This window comes from Anabrus simplex, chromosome 1 (genome assembly GCF_040414725.1).
Source record: "Anabrus simplex isolate iqAnaSimp1 chromosome 1, ASM4041472v1, whole genome shotgun sequence".
Taxonomy (NCBI): domain Eukaryota; kingdom Metazoa; phylum Arthropoda; class Insecta; order Orthoptera; family Tettigoniidae; genus Anabrus; species Anabrus simplex.
The window spans coordinates 1686188912-1686215723 of record NC_090265.1 but is presented as its reverse complement, the minus strand read 5'-3'; the positions used below and the strand labels follow the sequence as shown (position 1 = coordinate 1686215723).

At 39.2% G+C, this 26812-nt stretch overlaps 1 protein-coding gene across 7 annotated transcripts in view; it reads right to left on the bottom strand.

The window, feature by feature from the left end:
- Positions 1-1193: 1193 nt before the first annotated feature.
- Positions 1194-26812, bottom strand: part of LOC136858684 (ATP-binding cassette sub-family C member 5) — a 299980-nt gene continuing 274361 nt past the window's right edge. For 4 of the 7 annotated variants that reach the window (XM_067138409.2, XM_068225666.1, XM_067138411.2 and 1 more), the window contains 2 exons: positions 19717-19881; positions 1195-1899 (listed from right to left, as the gene is read on the bottom strand). In XM_067138409.2, coding sequence (XP_066994510.2) covers positions 1792-1899; positions 19717-19881 — 273 coding nt within the window. In that variant the 3' untranslated portion in view covers positions 1195-1791. Of the gene's footprint in view, positions 1900-19716; positions 19882-26812 lie in introns of all 7 variants that reach the window. The other 3 variants (XM_067138407.2, XM_067138408.2, XM_068225665.1) reach the window with 1 other exon arrangement.

The window sequence follows — 26812 nt, the reverse complement described above, 5'->3', positions numbered from 1 at the left end:
TTAGTTTAAAAATAAAGGAAAAATAAAACAAATAATTCAAAGCCAAAATGGACATGAACACATCAATAGGGAATGTTTCTCTAATTAAGAGAGAGAGAGAGAGAGAGAGAGAGAGAGAGAGAGAGAGAGAGAGAGAGAGAGAGTGTGTGTGTGTGTGTGTGTGTTTTCTTTCCTGCGCCAAGGCGAATGCCAGAACAGTTCCTATTATAGGCCACAGCCGCACCCACCTCACCTCCTCCACAATTCGTGTCACCAGTACAAATCTCCCTGGCCTTTGAGATGGCGTTACCTGCAGGGATATTTGTTCTTGGTTATGCCAAACCATCTTGGCATCCTGGGAATCAGAGTATCCAGGTATGGAATGGAAACTCCAACCCACCTCCCCACCCTTTCACATATTAAGTGAATGACAAGATCAGCTGTATTCTTGTCATGGCTTGGTGTGAGTTGGAGTGATGCCTGCAGGTCGAGGATCTATCTGAGGCCAGAGAAATCGATGCTCTTCGTGACGAAATGGGCCATGGTCAATTTGGCACCATGTGAACACACTGGGGGTGAGCTCGTGCCTCTTTAGGACCTATTCTCAACCAGCACTGCAGTGTCTTTGGTAATTTTTCTAAGCATATTGGGAGTTCCGATAGCTAGCCACTCTGATTCCCAGGATGCCAAGATGGCTTGGGATAACCAAGAACAAATATCCCTGCAGGTATGTTCATAGGTCTGGGTGGTGGAACTACCACTTCTTTTGCAGCTTGATCCATCAGTTTGTTGCTCACATGGCAAAAAAAGCCATGCAAAGGCGATTCTGGTGCCAGTATCACATAACCTGGGTAGGTCATAGATCTGCTGCACCAGTGGGTGTTGCAGGGAAACCTGAATCAATTGACTGTTATCCTATTGTGTGTTCCTGTACATGTACACTTTCCTACACGTCTGTTCCTTTCCAACAATTTTCCTTTTTTATGAGATATCTGTTCTTGAGGGTGTATTTGGGCTAGGATTAGGATGGAAGTGACTATGACCTTGATAATGATACAATCTCAGGTTTTTTTCAGAAGCTGAAAAGGGAAATTATTTCAATGATTCGATTGAAACCCTTCTACGCATCACAATCTTATCTCAATATAGTTAACTGTACCAGTACATTAGAAGAACTCATTTGTTGAGGTTATCACAGTGAGTGTTCTAACACAAAGAGATCTGAAGGATACCCTTGAAGCTTTATAAAAACAATGCATAAGAAAAGCATTGGAAGCATTGGAGCCTGGTAGAATTTTTTTTCCTCTAACACCTGACCTGTGGTATAAATGGGCTACATTTTCCTTTTACAGCCACCACTTTCTTTGCATTGAGTATTATGAAATTAACAATTGTATTCTCTAAATACATACAGATTTTTAACAATAAATTACAGTTAAGAGGATTTCATGCATATCTGGTTAAAAACACATTCCTGTTCTCTTTTTTGAGGATGTAATAAGGAAAACAGTCAATTTGATGGGAGGAAAATGTTTCTAAATTAGGAGAAAAGTGAAGTGACATGTTGATTTCACACCTTTCAATTGAATTCCTAAAATATAAAATAAAATTCTGGTTTATATTTCATTCACCATAGCAAATAATAAGTAGACGTGTTTGAGAATGTTGCAGTATGAATGCGATTTGAAGGATGTAGGATCTATATGCAACCATTTCACACATCCGATACAGAAGCATTATTTGGTTTTGTCATTTTAATTATAAAAGGTTAGTTTTTTTTTTACAGTAATTATACAATTAAACATTTATGTGCTATGCACTGACTGCTGCTTTCACTACAGCTTCTGTGATTGAGAACATTTGGTAGAAGTGAGAGTCGTGATTGGCAAGAAGGTTGGCAGGAGTATCGCATTCCAGTACCTGTAAACATTGAGATTAAGGCAATATCAAAAACTGCTGAAACCATCCACACAGTTATGAGAAACAATAGAAATTGTACAGTGGGATTTCAATTTGCTTTCAATGAAATTATTGGGAAAATCTTGACACACAAAGGGAAAATGATAAATTGCTGAGGGCCAACAGGCACTTTAATGAATAAAACGCACATACACATCCTTACGATAGAAGAAACAACACAAATAGCAGGGTTTAAAAAAAAAAAAAAAAAAAACCTGTTAGACCCTTCAGTCTGCTGAAACTAACTATTTATAAACTACCTGAAAGAGAAAACATATGGTAATGAAATATGTCATTCTATTTTAGTTAAATTGTTTCTTTTGCAGGTGTAATACTGTTACCATAAATGTTGCAATTCATAATGTAAGAAAATCAGCTGAGAATTTCACAACACATAACACTGAGTTTACCGGATGTTCCATATACCTAGATTTACTGAAACTGTCATTTTGACCACTATATTCTAGACGAGATAGAACAAAGGCGGGCACAATTTGGTTCAATGAGCAGCGCTCCAGCTCAGGCAGGAGAAAGTGCAGAGCATGCGCTCTGACGGAAGTCAACCTTGTAGCTGCTAGCACAGCTTGCTGTTAAAACTGGGGACATGCCGCGTATCAAAACAGATTTAAACTTTTGACATTTTTGTCGTGTCTAATGTCTCGTTCTATTAGATTGTGGTGCTAAGTAAATATGTTTAATTATATTCTTTTCATTAGGTTATGCATAAGAAATAAAATGAATTACCTTGACATCTGAAAACTACTTTGACTACTACCCATAGTCCTAAAAATACAGTAAGTCAACAAAGAAAACATTTTTTGGGAACACAGCATAAAAATAAACAAAACACTAGCTCTAGGTTAAGTAAAGAAATACATAAGCTACATGAATAAACATCATTTACCATAAACAAAACATACGCCTATGTGTTCTTATATATCTGAAATTTCATTCAGCAGATGAGGAGGAGTGCGTATCTTTTCAGATCGATCTTGCACTTGCAATTCGAAGAATGGCAATGAGATGTGCGTCAGACTGGCAGCTCTTTGTGGAGATGTGTTTATCTTCATTAGAGAGAACAGTTTCTCTCACAAATATGTTGAGCCAAACACTGACAGAAGTTTAGCAGCCATTTTGTGCATATTTGGGAAATGTGTTTGCAAAAAATGTTCATAAAAATGTGATAGGCTTGTTCGTGATTCATATTTAGCATTCAGTTCACTATCACATCGAATTGTGAGCAACTCCCACTGTAGATCAGATGGAACATCATCAATTCCTATAGTAGTTGAAAAGGGCACAGCAAACACTTTCAGATCAATTGATAAATCGTCCAGATCTCTAAATGGGAAGGAAATTTCTTTCACAAGACTCACAAGAGTACCTGAAAATGTCTGCAACTTAACTTAATCCGAAAATGTCTGCAACTTAATCCAGATTTCTGCATTGACAATTTGGGAAAATAGGCTAACTTACATTTCAATATCTAATGCTGCCAAACCTCGAACATCTGCTTGAAAACAGTAATACTGTCTACAAAATGAGTGATAAGTATTTTAACTACACAATACACTGTACCATACTCTGCTATTTTATTGTGTAAACATAATATGCTCAGCCCGGTGCTATGCTGTAGCTATGCTTGAGCCTTGACTCCACATATGGCTATCTAGTCTTTACAGCACAAACTGTTAGATAGACGTCAGCTGCTCCTCGGCTTCCGCCTGCGCTCGTGCAACTGGTTCAAGGAGCGGGGCTCTCTCGTTGCCCACCTATGAGACTTAACAATTGAGTGACTCCACCTTTACAGTACTGTACAGTGTTATTCCTTTCTATTTTATTTTACAAAGGGACATGTATCTCTTCCTAGTGAGACAACTTCAGCCTAAAAATATTATAATGATAAACACATGATATTCTTAATAACACTAAAAAACAATGACTTATTCTTAATAATGTTTAAGAGTCAAGATGACTCAATCTGTCATATGTAAACACAGTTATAAAACAGATCATGTTGTTAAATATTGTCATAAGACCAAATTACTAAATGATGAAAGTTCCATTGAGTTTTAATACTCAAAATAAAAATGAATGTGATGATCATAATGTTCTACAATCAGAAATAAGTTGGAAGCTTGAGTACGTATAAGTCTGGTTAAACAGGGCTTGTTTTTCTAGATGGAATTCTTCAATATACTGGTTATGTAGCTGGACAAATAGTGTATGTGAAATGTTTTCTCCGCCCTGTTTATCCGCAAGCAGTCCCATATAGGACCGCACACAAGCCGGCCAGACAAATAAGTTGTAGAGTAAGTTGGGTTGTTGGTGGTTTTCACGGAGGAAAGACCTTCACTTCTGCTTCCATACAGTGTTCCTATGACACTTATCTTATTCCTCAGTATTTTACCTAATTTTAATAAGGTACAAATGTTGCACGTAAAATTTCTCCTCTGATTGAGGAATGGTTCTGAATGATGCACGATGGCAAGTTCATTGAGAGTCCAATTGGAGGGTCGCATTTAATCTTTTGTGAGATAGGAAAAAAAACTATTCACAATGTATTTAGCTTCCACATCAACAGCCAGCCAGTATTTCATGTTAAACTTCTCTGGCTTATTGGCCTTGTACTGCGTGAATGGACATCACGGTTTTGACAGAAGGAGCTGCTCATCCACAGTAATGTTTACTGCTGGTTTGTAACAAACAATGCAGTTACCTACAAACTTTTCTCATACTCCTAATGAAAGTTCAAAATTTGTCCATTTTCAGTCACATTGCATATGTAGACTTCTTGTCAAAGCAGAGGAATCATGATCTCCAGGAATGGTTTTGTGCCATAGAGTCAAAGAAAATTACTGGACCCTATTTCTGAGACCACAAATCCAAATCGTTCATGCCAGCCCTGTATATTCCATGAGCATACAACAGCGCAAACTAGGCATTTCATTCTCCCAAAGAAAGTGACCATTCAGCATTTATCAAAACTTCATGAGTTGTTGCTTCAGCAGATCCTTTGATATGGTGCAGCATTGATTCATCAATAAAAGATGCCAAACGCTGACAAAAGGAGAATTCTTTTCAATGTATTATTCTGCATGTTCAGTATGTGCCAAGTTTTCTCAACAGATATTTCACAGCCCTTGATGTCCCAATACGCCTTAAAGTTTGATGCACATCCAGACTGTTCCATCTGGAGTCACCTCTTCTTCACCAATGGCTAATTGTGGCCCAGATCCATTCATTCATTGAACAGGTGCAGCTCTCTCCGTCTTGTAGTATTCATCTTCAACTGCTTAATATCTACCCTTATTTGCTATGCAACTGCATGTATTGCAAGCACTCTGGCTCGACCCCCCACAACTGCTGGTATGACCATGACCATTTTCAACACATTTAATATTGATAAAGTAATTTATAATGCACTTGTAATTGCCTAGGTTAGAATAGCTAACGTCTGCCTAAGGATGTTTTTTTTTTTTTTTTTTTTTTTTTGCTATTTGCTTTACGTCGCACCGACACGGATAGGTCTTATGGCGACGATGGGATGGGAAAGGTCTAGGAAGTGGAAGGAAGCGGCCGTGGCCTTAATTAAGGTACAGCCCCGGCATTTGCCTGGTGTGAAAATGGGAAACCACGGAAAACCATCTTCAGGGCTGCCGACAGTGGGGCTCGAACCCACGATCTCCCGATTACTGGATACTGGCCGCACTTAAGCGACTGCAGCTATCGAGCTCGGTACGCCTAAGGATGTACCTCACTTACTAGGTATACACAATTATTTTGTTAGACATCTTTTACTCTGAGAGGTTAAAGGTTGCTGAAATATTTCCTTTTCAGGTGACAATTCTGGAGAAAGTGACCATTTGATTCACTGACTGAACAGTTTTCATCTGTAGGAACATATACATCCTCATTATCATAGAGTTCAGAACCAGCTTCATCGCCTGATCGCAATGGCACTGTATTTTGTAAACGCTTCAGAATTTTTACATCCTTTAGTGTCCAGAGATAAGAGTACATAGTTGTAAGGAAGTGAAGAAAAACAGAAGTTTACTGAATTTCATTACGACTGCAAACCATAACAACATACTGCTTCTTATAAATAAATTTCTGCACTTTATCTCCATATTATGTAACAATAAATGGGACATGGTTTGCTGGGTGGTACTGTAAGTGAACCCTGACTGTTATGTCTTGATGCAAGTGTGATAAACTGATATAACTTGGAAACAATATTCTCTCACCCATGGGTAAATAATGCAACTATCGAGATCGAATAATTATTATTATTTTATGATGATGATGATGATTATTATTATTATTATTATTATTATTATTATTATTATTATTATTATTATTGGACATGAAAAGACGTGTGAACTTCGCAGCTACAAAATAGCATAAGAAAGCGGGTTTACATTGTGAAGGCACTTACCTAAACGAGCTTGTATGGTTATTTTAAGCCCCATTTCATGGTAGATGTGTTAGATTACAACTGGAACGACAGAATATTAAGTGAAATATTGAAAAGTTTGCGTTGTAATAATCCTGTTGTGAGCAGCCATCTTGTCAAAGATCAAAGTCACGTAGAAGGTACACTGCGGTAGATAGACTATCGTTTTCTAGTGTAAAAGCGCTCCCAGCGCCCACGCACAACTTCATCTCCTTGACTTAACACACGGCCAACTAGACTCCCATATTGGCATGATGGCAGAAGCAGGCATTCTGCGTGATACGGTGGAGCTCCCTGGTGTATCAAGGGAAAGTATCCACAATGGCCGAAATGATAGGAGTATTGACCTAAATCTGACTGATGATATCAGTCGGCAGATAATGGAGAATCAATACAAAGAAGAGGTGCATCTTGAGACTGCAAGATCACTGTTGAAGAAGATAATGGCTATTCCTCTCAAAAACCTAAAAACGGAAATAAAGAACGGCCTCATGAAGCTGGAAGAAGCTTTAGAGGCTGGAGCAACATGCAGGATGTCGTGGAAGAAATCTGCAGAAGAACTAGAGCAGAGACCAACTACCATGGAGAATAAGGAATTGTCCAACACATCACCAGTGACATATGACTCGGAGGAAGATCAAGGAAAATGGGAAACGTTTCTGTCTAAGAAGAAGAGAAAGAAGAAGAGTGAGGATAGGAAGCAAGAAGATATCCCAACGAAACAGGTCAGTAATAATTCTGAAAGTACAGTGCTTAGCGAAAGTGGGAAACGACCTCATTCTAAATCTAGGAGTCGTTCAGAAGCCGTAATCATCAAACCAATGAACGGTAAGACTTTTGCTGATGTTTTGAAGGATATCAGGGACAGGGTGAAGCCGGAAGACAGTGGAGCAGGCATTCGATCTATCCGTAAAACAAGAGCGGGAGCTGTTCTTCTTGAATTTAACAAAACAACTAAGATGGAAAATAGGGAGGTATTCAGTAATTCTCTGAGAGATGCCCTCGGACGAGATGGCGATGTAAAGGCTTTAATCCCCCGAACTACACTGGAGATTCGAGACATGGATGGCGTCACTACCGCCGCAGACGTGGAGGAAGCCGTAAGACGAGATTCCGGCAACCCCCATGGAGAACTGAAAATATCGGTCTCGAAACCAAATAGCTGGGGACAGAAACTTGCCATCTTCGAAACCAAAGACGAGGACGCTCAGAAACTACTGGAAGCAGGAAGAATCAAGATAGGATGGCTATACTGCAGAGTACGAGCTAGAACTATGTTACCTCGCTGTTTCCGATGCCTATCATATGGACATCTGGCAAGGAACTGCACAGGCCCCGACAGAAGCAAGCTCTGTTTTAAGTGTGGAGAATCTGGCCACAAGGCAGTAGACTGTAAAAAGAACAATCCGCGATGTGTGCTTTGTTCAGACAAGGGTGTTAATGAAGCTGAACGAAATCATATTCCTGGATCGGGAGCATGTGCAATATTTCGTGAAGCTCTGGAAAAGGCAAAAAATCATAGTAAATGATGCGAATACTTCAAGCAAATATGCACAGGAGTCAAACAGCTAACGATCTTATGACACAGCTGATTTACGAGATGGAAGTAGACATCGTTATTATTAGCGAACCATATCAAGAGAGAGACCATCCAGGGTGGTTTGTGGATAACCTCGGAACAGCTGCAATTTGGATACCAGATCCAGGAAAAGTCCCAGTAACACAGCATGGATGCGATGACGGTTTTGTTTGGGTACAGACTGGGGGAATCACTATTGTAAGCTGTTATTTTACACCAAATGAATCTGTTTCCAACTTTCAGATGAAACTTGATGGTCTTGAGGACGTAATACGCAGAATGGTCGCTGGTGACGTAAATGCTCAAGCGTTGGAATGGGGCATGCCACAAACAGACTCCAGAGGACGTTGTATAATGGAGATGGTAGCCAGAACAGGTTTGGTGGTCAACAACATTGGAAATGTGCCAACATTTCGACGGCCAGGATGTCAGGGAACAATACCGGATGTAACCTTCTCATCAGAGGATATTACGCCTAAGATTTGCGAATGGAAAGTGATCGAGAACTACACGGGGAGCGATCATCAATACATCATCTTTCGACTGCTCCAAGAATCTCCTCAAGAAAGAAACATCTTGCGCAGGCCAGCACGGTGGAATATAGCCGATATTGACAAGGAAAAGTTCATTGATGTAATTCAGAATGGAATAGACAACATAACTGAAAAGTGTTTTGCTCGTAGAGGGAAAGAAGCAGCTGGTGTATGTGTTGAACTCACTATGCAGCTAATCGATCATTATGCAACGCCTGAATGTCCCGAAGGAGACCGCGAAACAGCAAGCGCCCAGCGTACTGGTGGACCGAAGAGATTGCTGAACTGAGAAAGAATTGTCTGCGACTTCGACGCAGGGCTCAGAGGATGAGAGGCAGTCAAGAGAATACCTCAGTCACAGCGGAGTACAAGTCAGCGAAGAAGGAACTCCGTAATGCAATCAAAAAAAGTAAAGCCGATAAATGGTGGGCACTGGCTAAAGAAGTAGAAGATGATCCATGGGGACAAGGTTATAAGATTGTCATGAAGAAACTCGGGACATTTTCAACCCCGAGTGCGGATCCGCAAACAATTAAACAAATTGTGGATACACTATTCCCAGACCATCCAGAGAGGATTGACTGTGACGACGAGAAAGAACTGGATGATATACCCCTCTTTACTGTAGAAGAGCTGAATAGAGCTATTAGCTCTCTTAGAAACAAGAAAACTCCTGGACCAGATGGTATACCTGCAGAAGTGCTAAAGATAATAGCAGAACTATGCCCAGAACTGTTGCTGAATATGTACAATCATTGCCTGCAAACGGGTGTTTTTAGTCCCCGATGGAAAATGGCTCGTTTAGTTCTGATCAGCAAAGGAAAACTTGGTGGTTATAGACCTTTATGTATGCTGGACACAGCTGGAAAAGGCCTGGATAAACTTCTGCAGCCCAGAATCCTCTCAGCAGTTCAACTAGCAGGGGATCTATCTGTTTGCCAACATGGATTTCGGAGAGGACACTCGACGCTATATGCAGTGTGGGAGGTGGTGAATACAGCAGAAAGGGCACAAATGGGCAACCATCATTCCCGTAAATTGACACTTCTTGTGACCCTGGATGTGAAGAATGCCTTCAATTCGGCAAGATGGAGCGACATGTTGGTAGCTCTTGAAGAAACTTTCAAGCTACCACAATATCTTTACTTCAAAGATCGCACTCTGTTGTATGATACGGAAGATGGGGAAAAGACAAAGCGTCTGACGGCTGGTGCAGCGCAGGGATCGATCCTTGGTCCAGATCTTTGGAACATAATGTATGATGGCTTGTTACGTTTGGAGATGCCAGAGGACACGAAGCTTGTGGGCTACGCTGATGATGTGGCCGCCTTGATAGTAGCTCGTAATGTTGAAATGGCTCAAATTAAACTGAACCAGGTGATGCAGCGTATAAAAGAATGGATGATGAGCCACAGTTTAACATTAGCCGAACACAAAACGGAGATAGTTCTTCTGACGAGGAAAAGGATCGAAACTCTTGTACCAATGACTGTTGGAGAGCTAGTGATAGAAACATCCGCGAGCACAAAATATCTAGGAGTGACACTTGACTCCAAGCTCACATTCTGGACTCATATTCAGAGAGTGACAGACAAGGCAGTAAAATACATGACTGCACTTAGCAGACTAATGGGAAATATTAAAGGTCTGAAATCCAGTAAACGACGTCTTCTCATGTCGACGGTTCAGTCAGTGCTTCTATATGGTTCTGAAATCTGGGCTGAATCCTTGAGATTTGCTTGGTATCGGAGAAGGATAGCTGCCGTACAACGGAGAGCGGCTTTACGTATTGCATGTGCATACCGCACTGTTTCCGAACCGGCAATCCTCACGGTGGCAGCAATAGCCCCAATAGACCTACTCGCATTGGAGCGGCATGAAATCTGGCGTACCAAAGGAGAGTTGGGAAAGAAATGTGCAAAGAAGCGCGCCTTCAGTCAACTGATGAGGTGATGGCAACTCAGATGGGAAAGTGATCCTCGAGGCAAATGGACCAAGCGACTGATACCATGCTTGGATATCTGGGTTGAAAGGGTCCATGGTGAAGTAAATTACTACCTCACGCAGCTTCTAACAGGACATGGATATTTCCGGAAATTCCTGCATAAAGTGGGCAGAGCGAGTGACGCAGCATGCATATACTGCGATGATATTGACAACGTATATCACACCTTTTTTTGTATGCGGCCATTGGACAATTCAGAGAAGATGTGTGGAAACTGAACTAGGAGAACTGACAACAGATAATGTTATTTCGGTGATGCTGCGAAACCAGGAATCCTGGGATCGCGTGGCAGTACATGTGGAGGACATCCTTCGTCAGAAGAAGAAGGATTTGGAAGCATACGAACGTTCGTAAAGGAGAAATGAAGAAAGAAGACGTCTGAAAGACAAAGCACGATATCACCCTGAAGTAATGCGAGAGCGGTTCCGGGGTGATGACTCACATCGTGGGAAAAGGGTGTGTGGTTTTTAGTGGGTAAGAATCCCACACACTTGTGGAGTGCGGACCCTTCACAAGTGTCTTTTTGAAGATTTTCCACAATCCCTCGTAAAAAAAAATTATTATTATTATTATTATTATTATTAATAATATTTATGTAGTTGGATAATTGCATTGTTTGTGAGGTTATGTCATGAAACATGTACTGTATATAGACATTTATATGAGTTAAGTTAATGTAAAAACCTGTATATAATTTAGTATTACCTGTATATATGATTTGTAATCCACTACAGTATTGTGAAACACATTGCAACATCCAGAATGACGTATCTCTGACACGAGATGATGGTAGAATATTCTGTACATTATAACCATGTTGTTAGGCACTCGAGAATTTACGAGAAGGTATTTTGTAACATATCTTTCTAGAAGCCTGGCCAGGCACCTATATAAGGAGCTAGTCTTGATGGCAGAGACTAGTTATTGCTTAGTTGGAGTTATGGTTTAACAGGAGTATACTTGTGACCTTATTGCCAACATGTTTGTAAACAGTCAGCACTTTACAGCAGTCAATTGTTTTAAGGTTGCAATCTCCATGTGGCATGTGCTTAGTGATAGGTAGTTGTTAAAATGGTGGTTTGTTGATGTTTTCGGAGTGAAGTGTTTTGTTTGCGATGGCAGTAATTAAGGTTCTGTGTATTTAATTGGTAAATAATTGTGAATAAATCCGTGTACGCAAGTTGACAGCATTTTGTGTGTGTCATTGTGGATACATCAGCCTAAATACACAGCTCCTGTTAACTCATTCCAAGTAATAAACTTCATTGTTAGGTTCCGTATTGAGTTAAGACTATGCTTAAAGTAAATACAAAATTTTAATATTCCACCTTCTCAATACTAAAAAATCATTTTATGTTTTACAAAAAACATTTCAATGATATTAATAGGTACTAGTTTCGGTCCACTGTGGACCATCATCAGCCTAGCCAAATTACAACAGTAAAAGACATAGTGATAAAATAAAGTAAAATAATGTGGAGAAATGAGAGAGGATCTAGAAGGATGGGATGGTGATGGAATGACAGACAGAAGTGAAAAACCATATATGTGAATTATGATAAAAGTAACAGAAGTGTTCACATTGACAAGTAAAATCTTTGTGAAGTCACGTAAAAACTCTTGATGACATAGTCTTTGGTTGACAGTTACTCCTGTGTTGCACAATTAAAATTTATAACTAAGTATATGCTTCTAGAAAGTTCTAGATGTGAGTTCCACTTTAGCGTAGAGGGAAGAGTTGTCCGATGAGACCAGCATAAGATTAAAAGTTGACAAAGTTGGACATGTTCTATGGTGGAATGAAAAGCTTGCTGTGTTAAACAGAAGTAGTCTCAGTTCAATCAGAACCCCAATGAACCTGGGGAAAGAAGTTAGTATTAACGCGAGTGATCAAATAGAGAACGAGCGAGGCACCGGAAAATATAAACGATGACTCACCTTGCGCTGCGTGGAACAAACTTGCTGTATTGAAAGCAACTTACGGAGTGAGCGTAGCGCAGAGTAGATCAGCGGGAGAGGGGGGGTAGGTGAATACGGAGGGGAGGAATGACGTAAGAGGTGGAAGGTGGGAGGGATGGGAAAGGTTCAAGGCGGGGTGGACGGGAGAGGAAGTGATGGTGTTTGTATTGGCGGGGGACCCTTAATTGACTTAAAGAAAGAGTTTTGAACAACCAATTTGTTTTTTCTGTAATAAGTAATGAAAAGGTCAAATAAAATATTGGGTTTCTCAGTTATTTCGTTAAGATTGTAGTTGGCATTAAAGTATTGATCCAAATGAATGTAAAAGTTCTCAATTATATTGAGTAGAGGTCCTTTCTTAGCTATTTCGAGAATGTCCATGTCTGTTTCGATATTAGTGAATTTGTGGTTGTAGTCGACCATGTGTTGGCCGATCCTCATATTAAATTCACATTGGAGTCGGAAGTAGATCAAAAAATCAATTTTCTGGATCTTACCATCACTAGACAACAGGAATCTTATACCTACAGGATCTACAGAAAGCCCACCCAATCGGCCGTCACAATCTGACAAGATTCAGCTCACCCCCTCCCCCACAAAAAAGCAACCTATAACAGTCTTGTACATAGAGCATTCAACGTTCCTATGAATAAAAAAGATCTTCATACCGAATTGAATACTATCCGTTACATTGCTAGATTCAATGGCTTCAATAGCCATTTCATAGAAAATATCATTAACAAACAAATTTCGCCCCAAGACCACACTTAAAAAGGAACCACCTAAACATGACTCTTTTTCCATTTTCACTTACGTCAATGGAACTCACAAGATCACCAATGTTTTAAAGAAAAAAGGTATGAAAATAGCCTTTAAAACCAACAACAACAACAACAACACACAAATCTTACATAACACATCACATATTAATAAAATAAATAGGTACACAAAATCAGGCGTCTATAAGATTAAATGTTAATACATGTTCTAATATTTCTTATGTGGGGCAAACCGGCAGGAGCTTCAACATTAGATATTTGGAACATTTCAATGCAGTCGGATATAACAAATTCTCAGCTATCGGCCAACACATGGTCGACTACAACCACAAATTCACGAATATCGAAACAGACATGGACATTCTCAAAATAGCTAAGAAAGAACCTCTACTCAATATAATTGAGAACTTTTACATTCATTTGGATCAATACTTTAATGCCAACTACAATCTTAACGAAATAACTGAGAAAACCAATATTTTATTTGACCTTTTCATTACTTATTACAGAAAAAACAAATCGGTCGTTCAAAACTCTTTCTTTAAGTCAATTAAGGGTCCCCCGTCAATACAAACACCATCACTTGCTCTCCCATCCCTCCCACCTTCCACCACTTACGTCACTCCTCCCCTCCGTATTCACCTACCCCCCCTCTCCCGCTGATCTACTCTGCGCTACGCTCACTCCGTAAGTTTCATTCAATACAGCAAGTTTGTTCCACGCAGCGCAAGGTGAGTCATCGTTTATATTTTCCGGTGCCTCGCTCGTTCTCTATTTGATCACACGCGTTAATACTAACTTCTTTCCCCAGGTTCATTGGGGTTCCGATTGAACTGAGACTACTTCTGTTTAACACAGCAAGCTTTTCATTCCACCATAGAACATGTCCAACTTTTTTATCATAATTTGCATATATGGTTTTTCACTTCTGTCTGTCATTCCATCACCATCCCATCCTTCTAGATCCTCTCTCATTTTTCCACATTATTTTACTTTATTTTATCACCATGTCTTTTACTGTTGTAATTTGGCTAGGCTGATGATGGTCCACAGTGAACCGAAACTAGTACCTATTAATATCATTGTAATGTTTTTGTAAAACATCAAATGATTTTTTAGTATCGAGAAGGTGGAATATTAAAATTTTGTATTTATCCTGTTAACTCACCATAGAATGAGTGTGATATGAGGATAAGATTTCAGTGCCATTATATGCTCTTTGTTAATACTCATTTGAATAAAATGAAAGGAGTCATTTTGATCACCGTGGTAAATCTTAAGAAGCCAAAAATCAGCAGGATGTTTAGTGCACTGAACTGCAAGGAGGTTCACTGGTGATTGAGACCACAAATGATCATCTGAGACAGCAACGGCCACCCATCGTGAGGATAAGGAGACTTGTTCAAGCAGTGGTGGCTCGCATTTGATGAAATCCTGTTAGAAAGCCGTTTGTGATGGCTGGTGAGATGAATGTTTTGAAGATGTCAATGTCTCATGTGCTAAAAGTGACTTAGGAGTGAGAGCTTTTACTGGAAAAATCCAGGTCACTTCCTCACTCTGCAGCTGAAACAACAGAGGCAGCTAAAATAAAAACACCTTTTCTAGCATTACATACAAAATGGACACAGGAAGATCTTTCCACCGACAAAACGTTTTTCACTATTGTGAAATATATCAACCATCGAACTGACAAAGTTTATCCCTCAAGCTCACAAGAAAGCTTTGAGGATAATGAGGGGTCAGTCATGGGTGGATGGTACTGTGTAATGGCACCTCTTAAGCTCCAGTTCTGCAAGAAATGGGTGAAAATCTCCACCAGAACCTACCAGGACACTATGTTGGAGCTGGCTGTGAAGCATTTGAGTGACGCCTTGTCATCAATAACAACGGAGCTTCCAGCAGGATTCGACACCTGCAGACAAGGTGATGACCACAGGAGTACTTTAGAGGAATGTGCCAAGACTTCATTCCTCCAAATGACTGGCCATCCAGCAATCCTGACCTCAACCCATGGGATTACAAATTATGGCCAGTGCTTGAGGGCATGGTCTGCAAAACGACGCATCCCAATATAAACAGCATGAAATGCTCTCTGATGAAGGCGATGGAAGATTTCCCAATCAAGATCATATATAGTGTAAGCGATAAATAATTGGCTATAGAGACTTAATTCCAAAGTGTCCATTTAAAAGGTGATTGCTTTTTTAATGTTTGAAATACTTGTAGGTAACGCATGTAAGAAGGAAATTTTATTTATTTTTATATATTTTTAAATAATATGAATTTAATGAATTCAAAATTATGTTATAAAATACAATGAATCGTCATCTTTTACCCAAACCCTGATAGGGTCATGGGTGCAAACTGTGTTGCACAAGTAGTCTTGGCTCTGTTTTACAGTAGGATGCCCTGCGTTTAGGGTACATTCCGTACTGGTTGTATCTGCACTAGTTCGTAGATGGAGATGTCAGACGATGAGCAATAATAAGGACAGTGCATTGCTGGAATTCACTCTGTATCAAGGTAAGTAGACTATTATAAGGTAGGCCACTCCCGCCCGTTCAGCGGAGAATTTACCCACACTGCTTTGTGCGCTGTGACGTCATGTGGTGGATAACTGAGGCCCCAGCAGACTTAGGAGTGAGTGGAAAACGTGGTAACTAGTGAGTGTATGCATGAGGAACCAGTAAAAGGAAGCATTGTGGGAGAAGCTGTCATCCATGAGTAAAAATAACAGTATTCATGAGTTGTATTTTTGGGCTTATGCCGTGTAAATAATTATAAACACACTCAACGTTGAGTTTATAATTATTTACACGGCATAAGCCCAAAAATACAACTCATGAATAGTTACACGGGCTGTGAAAGTCTAAATGATAATATTAAAAATAACAGTAATTGTGCAGTTGCAAATTGCAACAATTATGGCCATAAGACGAGTGGTATAATGTATCATCGTTTCCCTAAAGATTCAGTGACACAGAGAGAATGCTTATCGCGGTGTAAGCGTGCCGATGAAATCAACGTGAACAACGCACGTATATGCTCAGCTCATTTCCTTCTGGAGGATTACAAGCATGATTTAAAGAATGAGCTGCTCGGTTTACCGCTAAATAAGAAACTAAAAGCAAATGCAGTTCCATCACAGCATTCGAATGACTTTTGTTTTATTCATAGGTAGTTATGATTCCTCATTTGTCAGAAATAAAACAGCCGACCTTGTTGGTGTAGTAGTAGCATTACAGACTACTATCCCCGAGGTTTCGGGTTCGATCCCCGATCCCGCCAAGTAATTTAATCTGGCATGGGGGATTGGTACAGGGTCCTACCAGCCTTGTGAGGTCAGTCGGTGGATTAGGACATGTAGAACGTCATCGGCGTCCAAGTATAAGACCTGCGGGGTTACACGTGTTACGTTACTTAGAAATAGAACAGGAAACCTGGAACTGTGGCAATTATCTACCTTATTTCGTACAAGTTGCTCTTTTTTCCTTTTAGGCTGTACCTGATCGTGTTCAACGGCATCAAATTAGAGAAGTGCGAAAGAGAGCAATTGCAACCTTGGAGTCTATATCCCCGAAGAAAAGGAAACTGAACCAAGTCACAAGTACAGAGCCCATCTGTGAACTCCCTGATATGAGACTAAAGGACGAAGAAATTAAAAGACTGAAAACCGAAATAGAAGTCCTAAAGAATAAAAATGCAGTCCAAGAAATTGCCTTAAAAAAGTGTGATGCAGCCCTGAAAAAGGCCAAAGCTGTAAGGCACATGTTGCCAAACAAGAGAAAATTATCCAGAACTCTGAAAGAACGTGTCGTGAGGAAGAAAGTGGAAAGTGTGCTGTCTAAGTGTTTCACTCCCGGACAAATTCTCTGCTTGTTACGAGGCAACAAACGAGTAATATGGAGCTCCGAATATATTGCCAATGCACTGACTTTAAAGGCTCTTTCTCGAAAGGCTTATACCTATTTAAGAAAGCGCAAACATTCCTTTGCCGTGTCGTGCTATGCTTCAGAATTGGACTAGGAATTCTAAGTGTAATCCGGGTGTTTCGGAAGAAGTTCTGTCAATTTTGAAAGTTAAGGTCCGTACATTTAGCGAGTTAGAGAAGAAAACTGTGTTGTGCTTTGATGAAATGAACATTGATGGCCATATCTGCTATGATGCCTCGGAAGACAGGATTTTAGGACCTCACAGCAATGTTCAAGTTGTGATGATTCGCGATTTGTGTAAATCTTCGAATCAACCACTTTATTACGATTTTGATGTGACAATGAACAGCAAATTGCTCCAAGATAAAATAATGAGAGTTGAAGATCTAGGGCTACATGTCGTGGCGGTAACGTGTGATATGGGGGGAAAGAATTCAAAAGTGTGGAACGAACTCTGCATCAACACATCCAAAACATTTTTCATAAATCTAAGAGGACAAGGAAAGAAAGATCTGGGTTTTTTATGATGTGCCTCACTTATTGAAGCTCCTTGGAAACGACTTTTTAGATGAGGGGGTAGTTTTGCCTGATAGAACTGAGATAACGAGGAGCATAATTGAGGACGTATTAGATAGCCAGAAAGGCAAGTTATCTATTACGCATCACATATCAGAAGCTCACATCAGTGTCACAGGTCGAGCGTGACAGAATGTTAGAATGGCTGCGCGCTTGTTTCCACACCGTACAGCTAAAGCATTGGAGTATGTTCTAGGTAGGGAACACGAGAGCATTTTCTTTGAATTAGTGAATGATGTTTTTGATGTTCTGAATTCTCGAGTTCCCTTTGACCATGGTACACCTCTCCGTAGCGAATTCGGTCTCAATCTTCCGAGCCAGGAGAATACATTACGAAGGTTCATGGACGTTTGCCATGGCATGCGCTTTGGAAGTAGAAAAGGTTTGTTGCCGTTTCAAAAGGGATTTCTCATCTCCCTCACATCACTTCTGGCACTGTTTCAAGAAATCAGAGAAGAGAATGGAAGATATATCCTCACATCTCGACTAAATCAAGACTGTCTAGAAAATTATTTTTCGAGAATTCGAGGTCTTGGTGCCTTTTATAACAACCCTACAGCACTTGAGGTGAAGCACAGGATTCGGCTTCTTATCTTAACAGGAAACTCAAATGAGACATACCCTTATCAGGAAGTACCTCAGTTGCTGAAGAAAGAAACAGTACAGCTGTGGCAGACGTTGAACCACGGGATGAGGAAACAGATGAGGAATTCTTCAAATTTGTAAGTAGTGAACTATGCATTGAAGTATCAGAAGAAAGCCCAGCGAATATTATACGTAGTTCTGACATTGAAGACATTAAAGAAGACAAAGAAGAGTTACTGAGTAAAATCCTCGAGTTAGTGCAGAACTATTCTAATGAGGTCGTTTCTCCCAATACTGTCCAGTACATGCTGGGCTACCTCGCATTTAAATGCCGAGCGACTGATAAATCCTTGGGATCATGAACTGAAATGTGCCCAATTCCTGGGGCAAGTCCTAATTCCTGGATATCTATTGTTTCTCGAGGGGGCCTTTTTACTCTGGCAAAAGAATGGGTGAACACAGTCAAACAGTTCAAAATTATATTTGCTGGTTTTCATGGATATAACAGTTCGAAGTGTGACAAAGTGATTAAAACTTTGTCTTCAGTTATTAAATCTAAGTTTCCTCAGGTGCATGAAAATGTAATTCCTTTGTATACAAGGACGAGGACATTTATTCGCATCAGGCATTTGAATAAGGAAAGGCAGTTGCAAGCAGCAAAGAAATATGCCGCAAAGAAGAATCTGATGTGGACTGTATCTCAGCCAGTAAAATAATGAGGATACCTTTCACTCTCCTGCATACAGGTATGTTCGGTTTACGACAAATTAAATTAATGCATGGTGGCCGTGGAACTCGTTCAATTGTATATAGTACCGTATTAATTTTGCATGTTATGTATTTGTGTGTATTTTACACATTTTTAAAACGTGTAAATTACAAAAGTAGAACGTTCTCGCAACCTACACAGCATGCGCTGTCTCTAGGCTATCCACCAGTTGACGTCACGCGAGAGCGACCAATGGCAGCTTCCATTGCCGGACTGGCCCCCCCTGACTCTATATAGTGTTCTGCACAGCTATCTCAGTCTCTGGGTCAACAGATGCTGTTGCTTCATCAAGAAGAGATATGAAGAGATGTGTATAGGGACAAACATAAACACACAGTCCCCAAATCGGAGGAGTTAGCCAGGAGTGGTTAAAGCGGCCCATCTGGCTGGGAATCAGAACTGGGACCCTCTGAATCAAAGCCAACAATGCAGACCATTTCAGCCAAGGAGATGGTCATAAATTATAATCAATATAAAAATTAATAAAAATAAAATTATAATGAGCATCATTGTAAAAAAAATTCAGAAACTTAACGTTTCCTAAGTGATATGCTTTTTCTGGTCAGCAGTGTACGTTATTTAGGTACACATAATGCTCTGTTTACCTGGCCCCTGTCCATGACTATTATCCTGTGACAGCTGGTGACGGTTGTCAGACGATGAGCAATAATGAGAACAGTGCACTGTTGGAATTCACTCTGTACAGTGTTCTGGACAGCTATCTCAGTCTCTGGGTCAACAGATGCTGTTGCTTCATCAAGAACCAAAATCTGAAAGTAGGTAATCACAACAGATACTTGGTTACTTCCAATCCTAGAATAAATTTGTTTCCATTATATGTTCATTTGAAACATAGACTGATGTCTACAAACTTACATAAACTACATGTATTGTGCATGAAACCTACTGGTGTCATATCAATCTGATCTGTACAACGTGGTTTCAACATTCATAATAATGTTCTACGTTCAGGTTTAACTTTTACGACTTCATCTTATCTCTCCGTTTCTAATTAATGTACAACTGAAGAAAGCAAACAATAGGTAACAGAATGCAAGTGGAGAAATCATATGTTTTCTTCCGTTCGTTTCTCATCATACAAATATCTTGGCAGATATGTCACCACATCCTTCACTATGTACACAGTACAGTACGTACTAACAATGTAAGGGATCATTCCTAGTTCCAGCATCAGCAACTTTAATTTTTTGAAAATGTTTCCGTTTCTGACACCCCTTGAAAAATTTTGTTCCCTACCTTATACTATTTTCACAATACATTATGCCAATCCCTCATGAAAGCAACTGAATTAGCAACAACTCATGTGATTATTTTATCCACTCAAGAGACACTTGTTTTTGGCAGTCAGATACAGAGCCACAGTCAAAAACAGAGACAGCACACACTTTATGGTGAAGCAATAAATATTAACATTTCAAAAATAACTATACTTCCTGATTTATCGTGTTGACAGAGTGATGTATGTGGTACAGAAATATTTAAAATAGTTATATTTGAATCAGCCTAGTCAATACACTTATTAATGAAGGGAATGGTTGTATTCCTGAAACATGTTTGGTTGAATAAATAATTTTCCTTCATTAACACGGCATTACTCGCTATGTCTTTACATGCGCCGTTACTCGCTAGTGAGCGCAGAGCTCACCTTTATGATTAAAGGCCACAATATGCCCATTTAAAGATAGAAGTATTTTAATACGTCGGTTTAAGATATTTATTTAGTTAGCAACACGGCCGAGCGGAGTGCTCTGGAGCCAAACTCTGCATTCGGGAGACGCATGAGTTCGAACCCCAACGTCGGCTGTCCTGAGAATGGTTTTCGGTGGTTTCCTGTTTACGCTTCCAGACAAATGCAGGGACAGTTTATATTCATAGGCCACATCCTGTACCTTCCACCCACTCACCCATCTTCATTCACCATCATACATTCCATCTTAATTAGCTCCTCTACAGAGTTTGGCATCAGGAAGGGTATCCGACCGTAAAACAAGCAATATAAATTCATTTTGCCTCATTCCCGACTCCGTATCAAGAAGCGGTTCTAAGGCATAGCCAAACAATTTATTTAGGAACACGAAAGCTTAAATTTAAACAAATAGTTAATTATTTAGGAACACGAATATGTAAATTTAAACAAATCTGAAGTAGGAGGAGTATGCTTAGTATGAACTAAATAATGTAAACATATAATCCTGCATAATAGGAAACAAACATTTTACACAGTCATCATTTATGTTGCTTTTCAGCATCTTTCCCGGAAAACTTTGCAAATTTTGTTTCCGTGTTGGAACATTTGTAACGGAAACATGGAGGCCCCAGTCTGTAATTCCATCCTTTCCGAAAACGAATGGAATACACCTTCACTCAATGAAAGTGACTCCTCTTCTTCAGAACTTGTAGACACCCTGTTTCAGATTTATGATCACTTTCGTAAACCTTATTATTTGTTTCATTATTATCACTTTCGTTGCTCAAGTCCACTTCCTCCATAGTTTCACCCAAACACAACATTATCTGATCAGTGGATGCCAGTATAACTTGTGTAAATTCACTACCAACCGTCGCAGTATAAACATTTCAAAGTAAACACAATCATATGACAAACTTTTACTTATTACATGCGCGCAATATGTCTAGCACTGTTACTCGCTACTGAGCACACCGCTCACTGAACATGCACTGTCGCACCTAATAATGGATTGAGGGTCTTCGTTTACAAAGATAATGAAAATGACTGACACATCCCCTTCCTAACAATGTGTTTGAAAGGTATAGGGAGTTTCAGGAGTAGAGGTCTTATAAAAGTAAAAAAAAAAATAAAAAAAAAAAAGGCAATATACTACGGAGGTGAGCACCGCGCTCACCATGCGAGTAACCGCGGGTTAATAAGTGTATTGACAAGGCCGATTCAAATATAAATATTTTAAATATTTCTGTACTAAATTCAAACTAGTCACCTATCATGGTTAAGTTTATCAACAGAGTGATGTATGTATGTATTATCTGCGCACTTTTTTTAGCGATAGATTTACACCCTAGTGCTGAATCGGTCGACTTTGGTTATCTTTGAGATTCGTATTGGCAACCTTTGAAACACAAACTAAGAATCGCTTATCATCGCTGTGCAACATCTGGCGTACACTTTCAGTACTCATACTGTTGTTGTTTACACAGCAAAGCCAAACTATAGAATTCATGCTAGGAACACGTTTCGCACCGGGAAATGTTATATAGTATTATATATTGTGTGTGTGACAAGGTTGTTGGCGTAAGATAATAAAGGTTTAGAAAATGCATATCGATCGATCATATTATCGATTCAATTCAGATTTCATTTCCATTCAGTTGGCAGTACTACCAGAACTGGCAGTGCTCCCTTCTTACTCCTCAACCGAGTACAAAAATCTATCACTAAAAAGTGTGTGTACAATAAATATGTATGTATGTATGTATGTATGTATGTATGTATGTATTGTGACCATTCACGGTACTATAGATACCATATCGTGACATCCCATATCAATAATATGCCGTTTTCCGCGTCATTCTACGACGTTTAGCCGCAAAGCTAGCACACCACAGCGCTGCGCGGAATACGAACGATGCGCTGCTACTTCAGAGGACAAGAGGCTCTGTGCGCGTAATGACAAGGGCGAGTCATACGCTAGCCAGCAATTAGGATGTTTCTCTCTCCTGTGAGAGTGAGTTGGAAGGAGTAGAAGGTCATGTGACAGCCCGCGAGCCATACTTAATAAGTTGGGTTAACTTAGGGAGAAGTAATTCCCTAAATATTTGTTGGTGATTTTAGTGATACCAACCAAAACCTTCATTTGTTTCAGAATTTTCAATATTAATAATAATAATAATAATAATAATAATAATAATAAGAATCATGTGATTATTGACTTACGCATCTAATATTCATGAATAAGAGCTTGTCATGATCAGGGAATTATTTAGTTAAAGATGACAACGAAACATCTTCCAGTTATTCAACTTAAGATTGATTACGTGATCTGAATCGGTGCAGAGAATTACAGAACGTCGTCACAGGTCTGGCGGGGTGAGCCTATCCTGGAGTTTGGCAAAACGCAAGTCAATCATTGCACAAGTGGTAAATGACGCTTTGGCGATTATAATTAAACCGCCGATCCTAAGAGAATAAGATTCGATCAGTAAAATATGGAAGGTCAGAGCTATCTTTTGATATGCAGATCAACGCCGACAAACGGCTTTTTTACGGAGCGACCCCCGACATGAAGGCGTAGTTAACTCCCACTCTTGATTTTTTCCTCTGTCTTACAAAAGAAATCGGACAGGAGACCACTTACCCATTATCTACTGTGTCTCCGTGCTGTTCAGACGTGTTGCTATTTTGCACGACCTGTGAGATTGTGCAATACTTTCATTAAGTGATGAAGTACTGCAATTGTGAGATTTAACTAGCAGAAGTACTGTATAAATCATTTAAACGCAGTGATTATTGACGTGCACATATTGTGTAAATTTCGTGTATTTATAACATTTGGATCATGGTGTAATCACCGAATATAGTGAACGAGGAATAACCCACCTCTTATGAGCTGCGTAGTACTCAAGCTACTGTTATATATGTTCGATGGATTCGTGTGTGGCTAGATTAATTCATTACTAGTCAAATACAGTGAAGTGTTGTGGGAGCACAATTGGAATTACAATTAGAACGTTGAAAAAGTGAATTTGTTCAGGAAATTGCGATTCACGCATAATAATAATAATAATAATAATAATAATAATAATAATAATAATAATAATAATAATAATTGGGCAGCGTCTGCTGAAAGTACAAACGTGGATGTGAGTTGTCTTACATTGTGAGGGGATGTGAAATAAGCAAATTAGTGTCACTTAACGTTGGATTACAGTGCAAGTGAATACGTGATAGTTCAGCAATATCGGGATAAATTTAACCATGCCTGAGTGTTGTGCGTATTACAAGTTGACCCAATTATAACAATAGTGTTTTCCCCTTTGCATATTGGAACGAGTGATTGCTGATCTGGGAAGAGAATACACGAGTCACTTACCTACCCAGCATCTCATTGTGTTGGATACCTCCAGGATTATTATGCACGGTGAAGTCTACAAGATGATGGATCTCACCCCGGAAACGAATCAAGGACCTCACGACATCAAAGGCAGCAAGATGATGGCTTAAGCTGTTATGAGTGTGCTTCCTCGGACAAGAATGATCACCCTAGATAAGTGCATTTTAAAATTTACTATGTTTGAAAGTCATTTCCCTCCTGTACATAGTTAGAATTAGCATGTCAAGTAGATTAAAATTGTGAATGATGATCGCAGGCCGTTCGAAGGGATTAAAATTTTTAGCTTGTGTAGTAGGAAGTTTGTTACTGGCATGATGACCAGCAGTTAGTTTAAACCCCTTGGAAAGTAATGCATGTTAGTTATAAGATTCCTGTAATGATTTATTTTTGTCTTCAAGAAGTGTTATGATGGATGGAAGTGGTATCCATCTAGGTAATCCCAAATCTTATGATAAAATGAGATGTTCTACCTCTTCAAAGAATACGAGGATTACTTGTATGTCATGCATAAGACGGAGCATTTGAGGAGTTAAAATGATGTTTTTAGATGCGAGTATAATTTCTAGATCGTGAATTTAATATGTAAATTTTTTTTTTGAATGTCATGAATTAATATCCCTTATGTAAATATATGCGAGTGTTCGTGGTATTGAGCTGGAAGTGATGGTCGGTGAATATTTGTCGATTGATAGTCAAGGCGATATAAATATGTGCCAGAGATAATCTATGCAAAGCGTGAAGAATCGTACCACGCTAGTTATAATGGGATTAGGTTGAATAGAACCACGTGAGAATTAATATGTTAGCGTCGAGCTTGAAGGAACCGTGTTGGCCCGAATTTTCTATCAAGGCAGCTTACTGAAGAGAAATATCTTCCCCCTGACTGTATAAAGGAGGGGCGGACGAAGGTACCATTACGCTAGAGAAAGTACCAGCTGGACACAAGGGCTGAATGAAGCTGTGGGCACGTTACAAGCCTTGACTGTGGAGCGCTGAGTGACCATTCACTTTCTAACAATATCCGACGGACATTTACGCATAGAGTAGTTAATTGTCACCGCAACTGAATAAATATATTAGAAACAATAGACTTCCTCCCAATTTTATTTTGTTCATTCCATCCGATCTAGAAATTCAAAACATGCATCCTGCAGTGAGAAGACCATGAGTTCGACCCCCATCTAGGGCAACGTGTATCATTGCTATTATTTTTGGTAATAGAAGGACCATTCCCTCCATATAATCTTGTATATATGATAAAGGGTCATATTATATGTTTGGTAGTAGTTGAGTGTATTATTACATGTAAAATGTCGTGTTATTGTCCACGCGTCATCCATAAGTCCAGTATTATTTTATGTTAAATGATTAAATGGTATTTTTTTAATCCCGGCGAAATATGCCTATGTGATTAGTTACACCTTTGTAAATAATAATGAAGTTAGTTATTAGGGCTGAATATGACTTTCAGATATCTTGGAATGTGCTTGTCATAATTAACATACTGTCTTAATCCTTGATTGCGTAATGATATGATCACAAGAAATTATAATATTTCAAAACTCCAGTTCATGATTAGAAAGCTGGAATGATATCCCAAAGGGTGATCATTATAGTGCCGATCATTATGTATAATTAATTGATTAATTAATTAATAAATGCCTAACAATGTTGTGAATAATAGAGGTAGTAACAAGTGAAAGGCCTCTAAATATCGGGATTATTGGTGTGGAATACTAATTCCACAAGAAAATTAAATAATAATTTCATTACTTTGAATCCCGCATTTTGTTTGTAAGTGAGATTATTTACGGCACATTTCATTTTAGTTGTGGATGTTCTTTCTCAGTTGATAATAAATTTGATATTCATAAAACCTTAAAACATCATTCTTCTGATTTAGTAGTGACGTTGTATTCCTCTTATATATTGAGATCCCTACTTATAAATAATTTATTTAATGCCCATTAGTCCGAACGTATCACAGACCTGTAATGCTCTAAAATTACAGCCGTGGTTATTCTGAAGTAGGGATGATGAGAATTTGATTCTAGGGCCTTTCGTCGAAGATCTCATCACGTATTTTCCATTCGGCCGATGCACTCACGAATTATTATTATTATTATTATTATTATTATTATTATTATTGTGCACTGAAGCCCCAGACAGGCACAGTATGTATGTATGTATACATACCCCTCAGTCCCATCTCCTGATATGGGGTTGGGGATGAAGTAAGAAGAAATTATTTGGCATGTTTTTACGCATGCAGGTTGAAGTCAATGCATACAACAGTACCCAAACAACTTTAGCATGTTCATTATTTACAAAATTATGACAGGTGGTGTTGAAACTGCCTGTCTTCATTCTCCACACATTTTTGACACCTTGCTAGAAAATTATTCATCATTAGTTTATACTGAGGAATTCTAGCAATTTCCTAAAGTTATATTTCAGTTCTTTTATGGTGTGTGGGTTCATTTTGCACATGGAATTTTTTAATTTACCCCAGAGTTACTAATTACAGGCAGATAAACTGGGGATCAAGGGGGCAATAATCCCTATTAATAACTCTGTTACCGGGTGAGTTGGC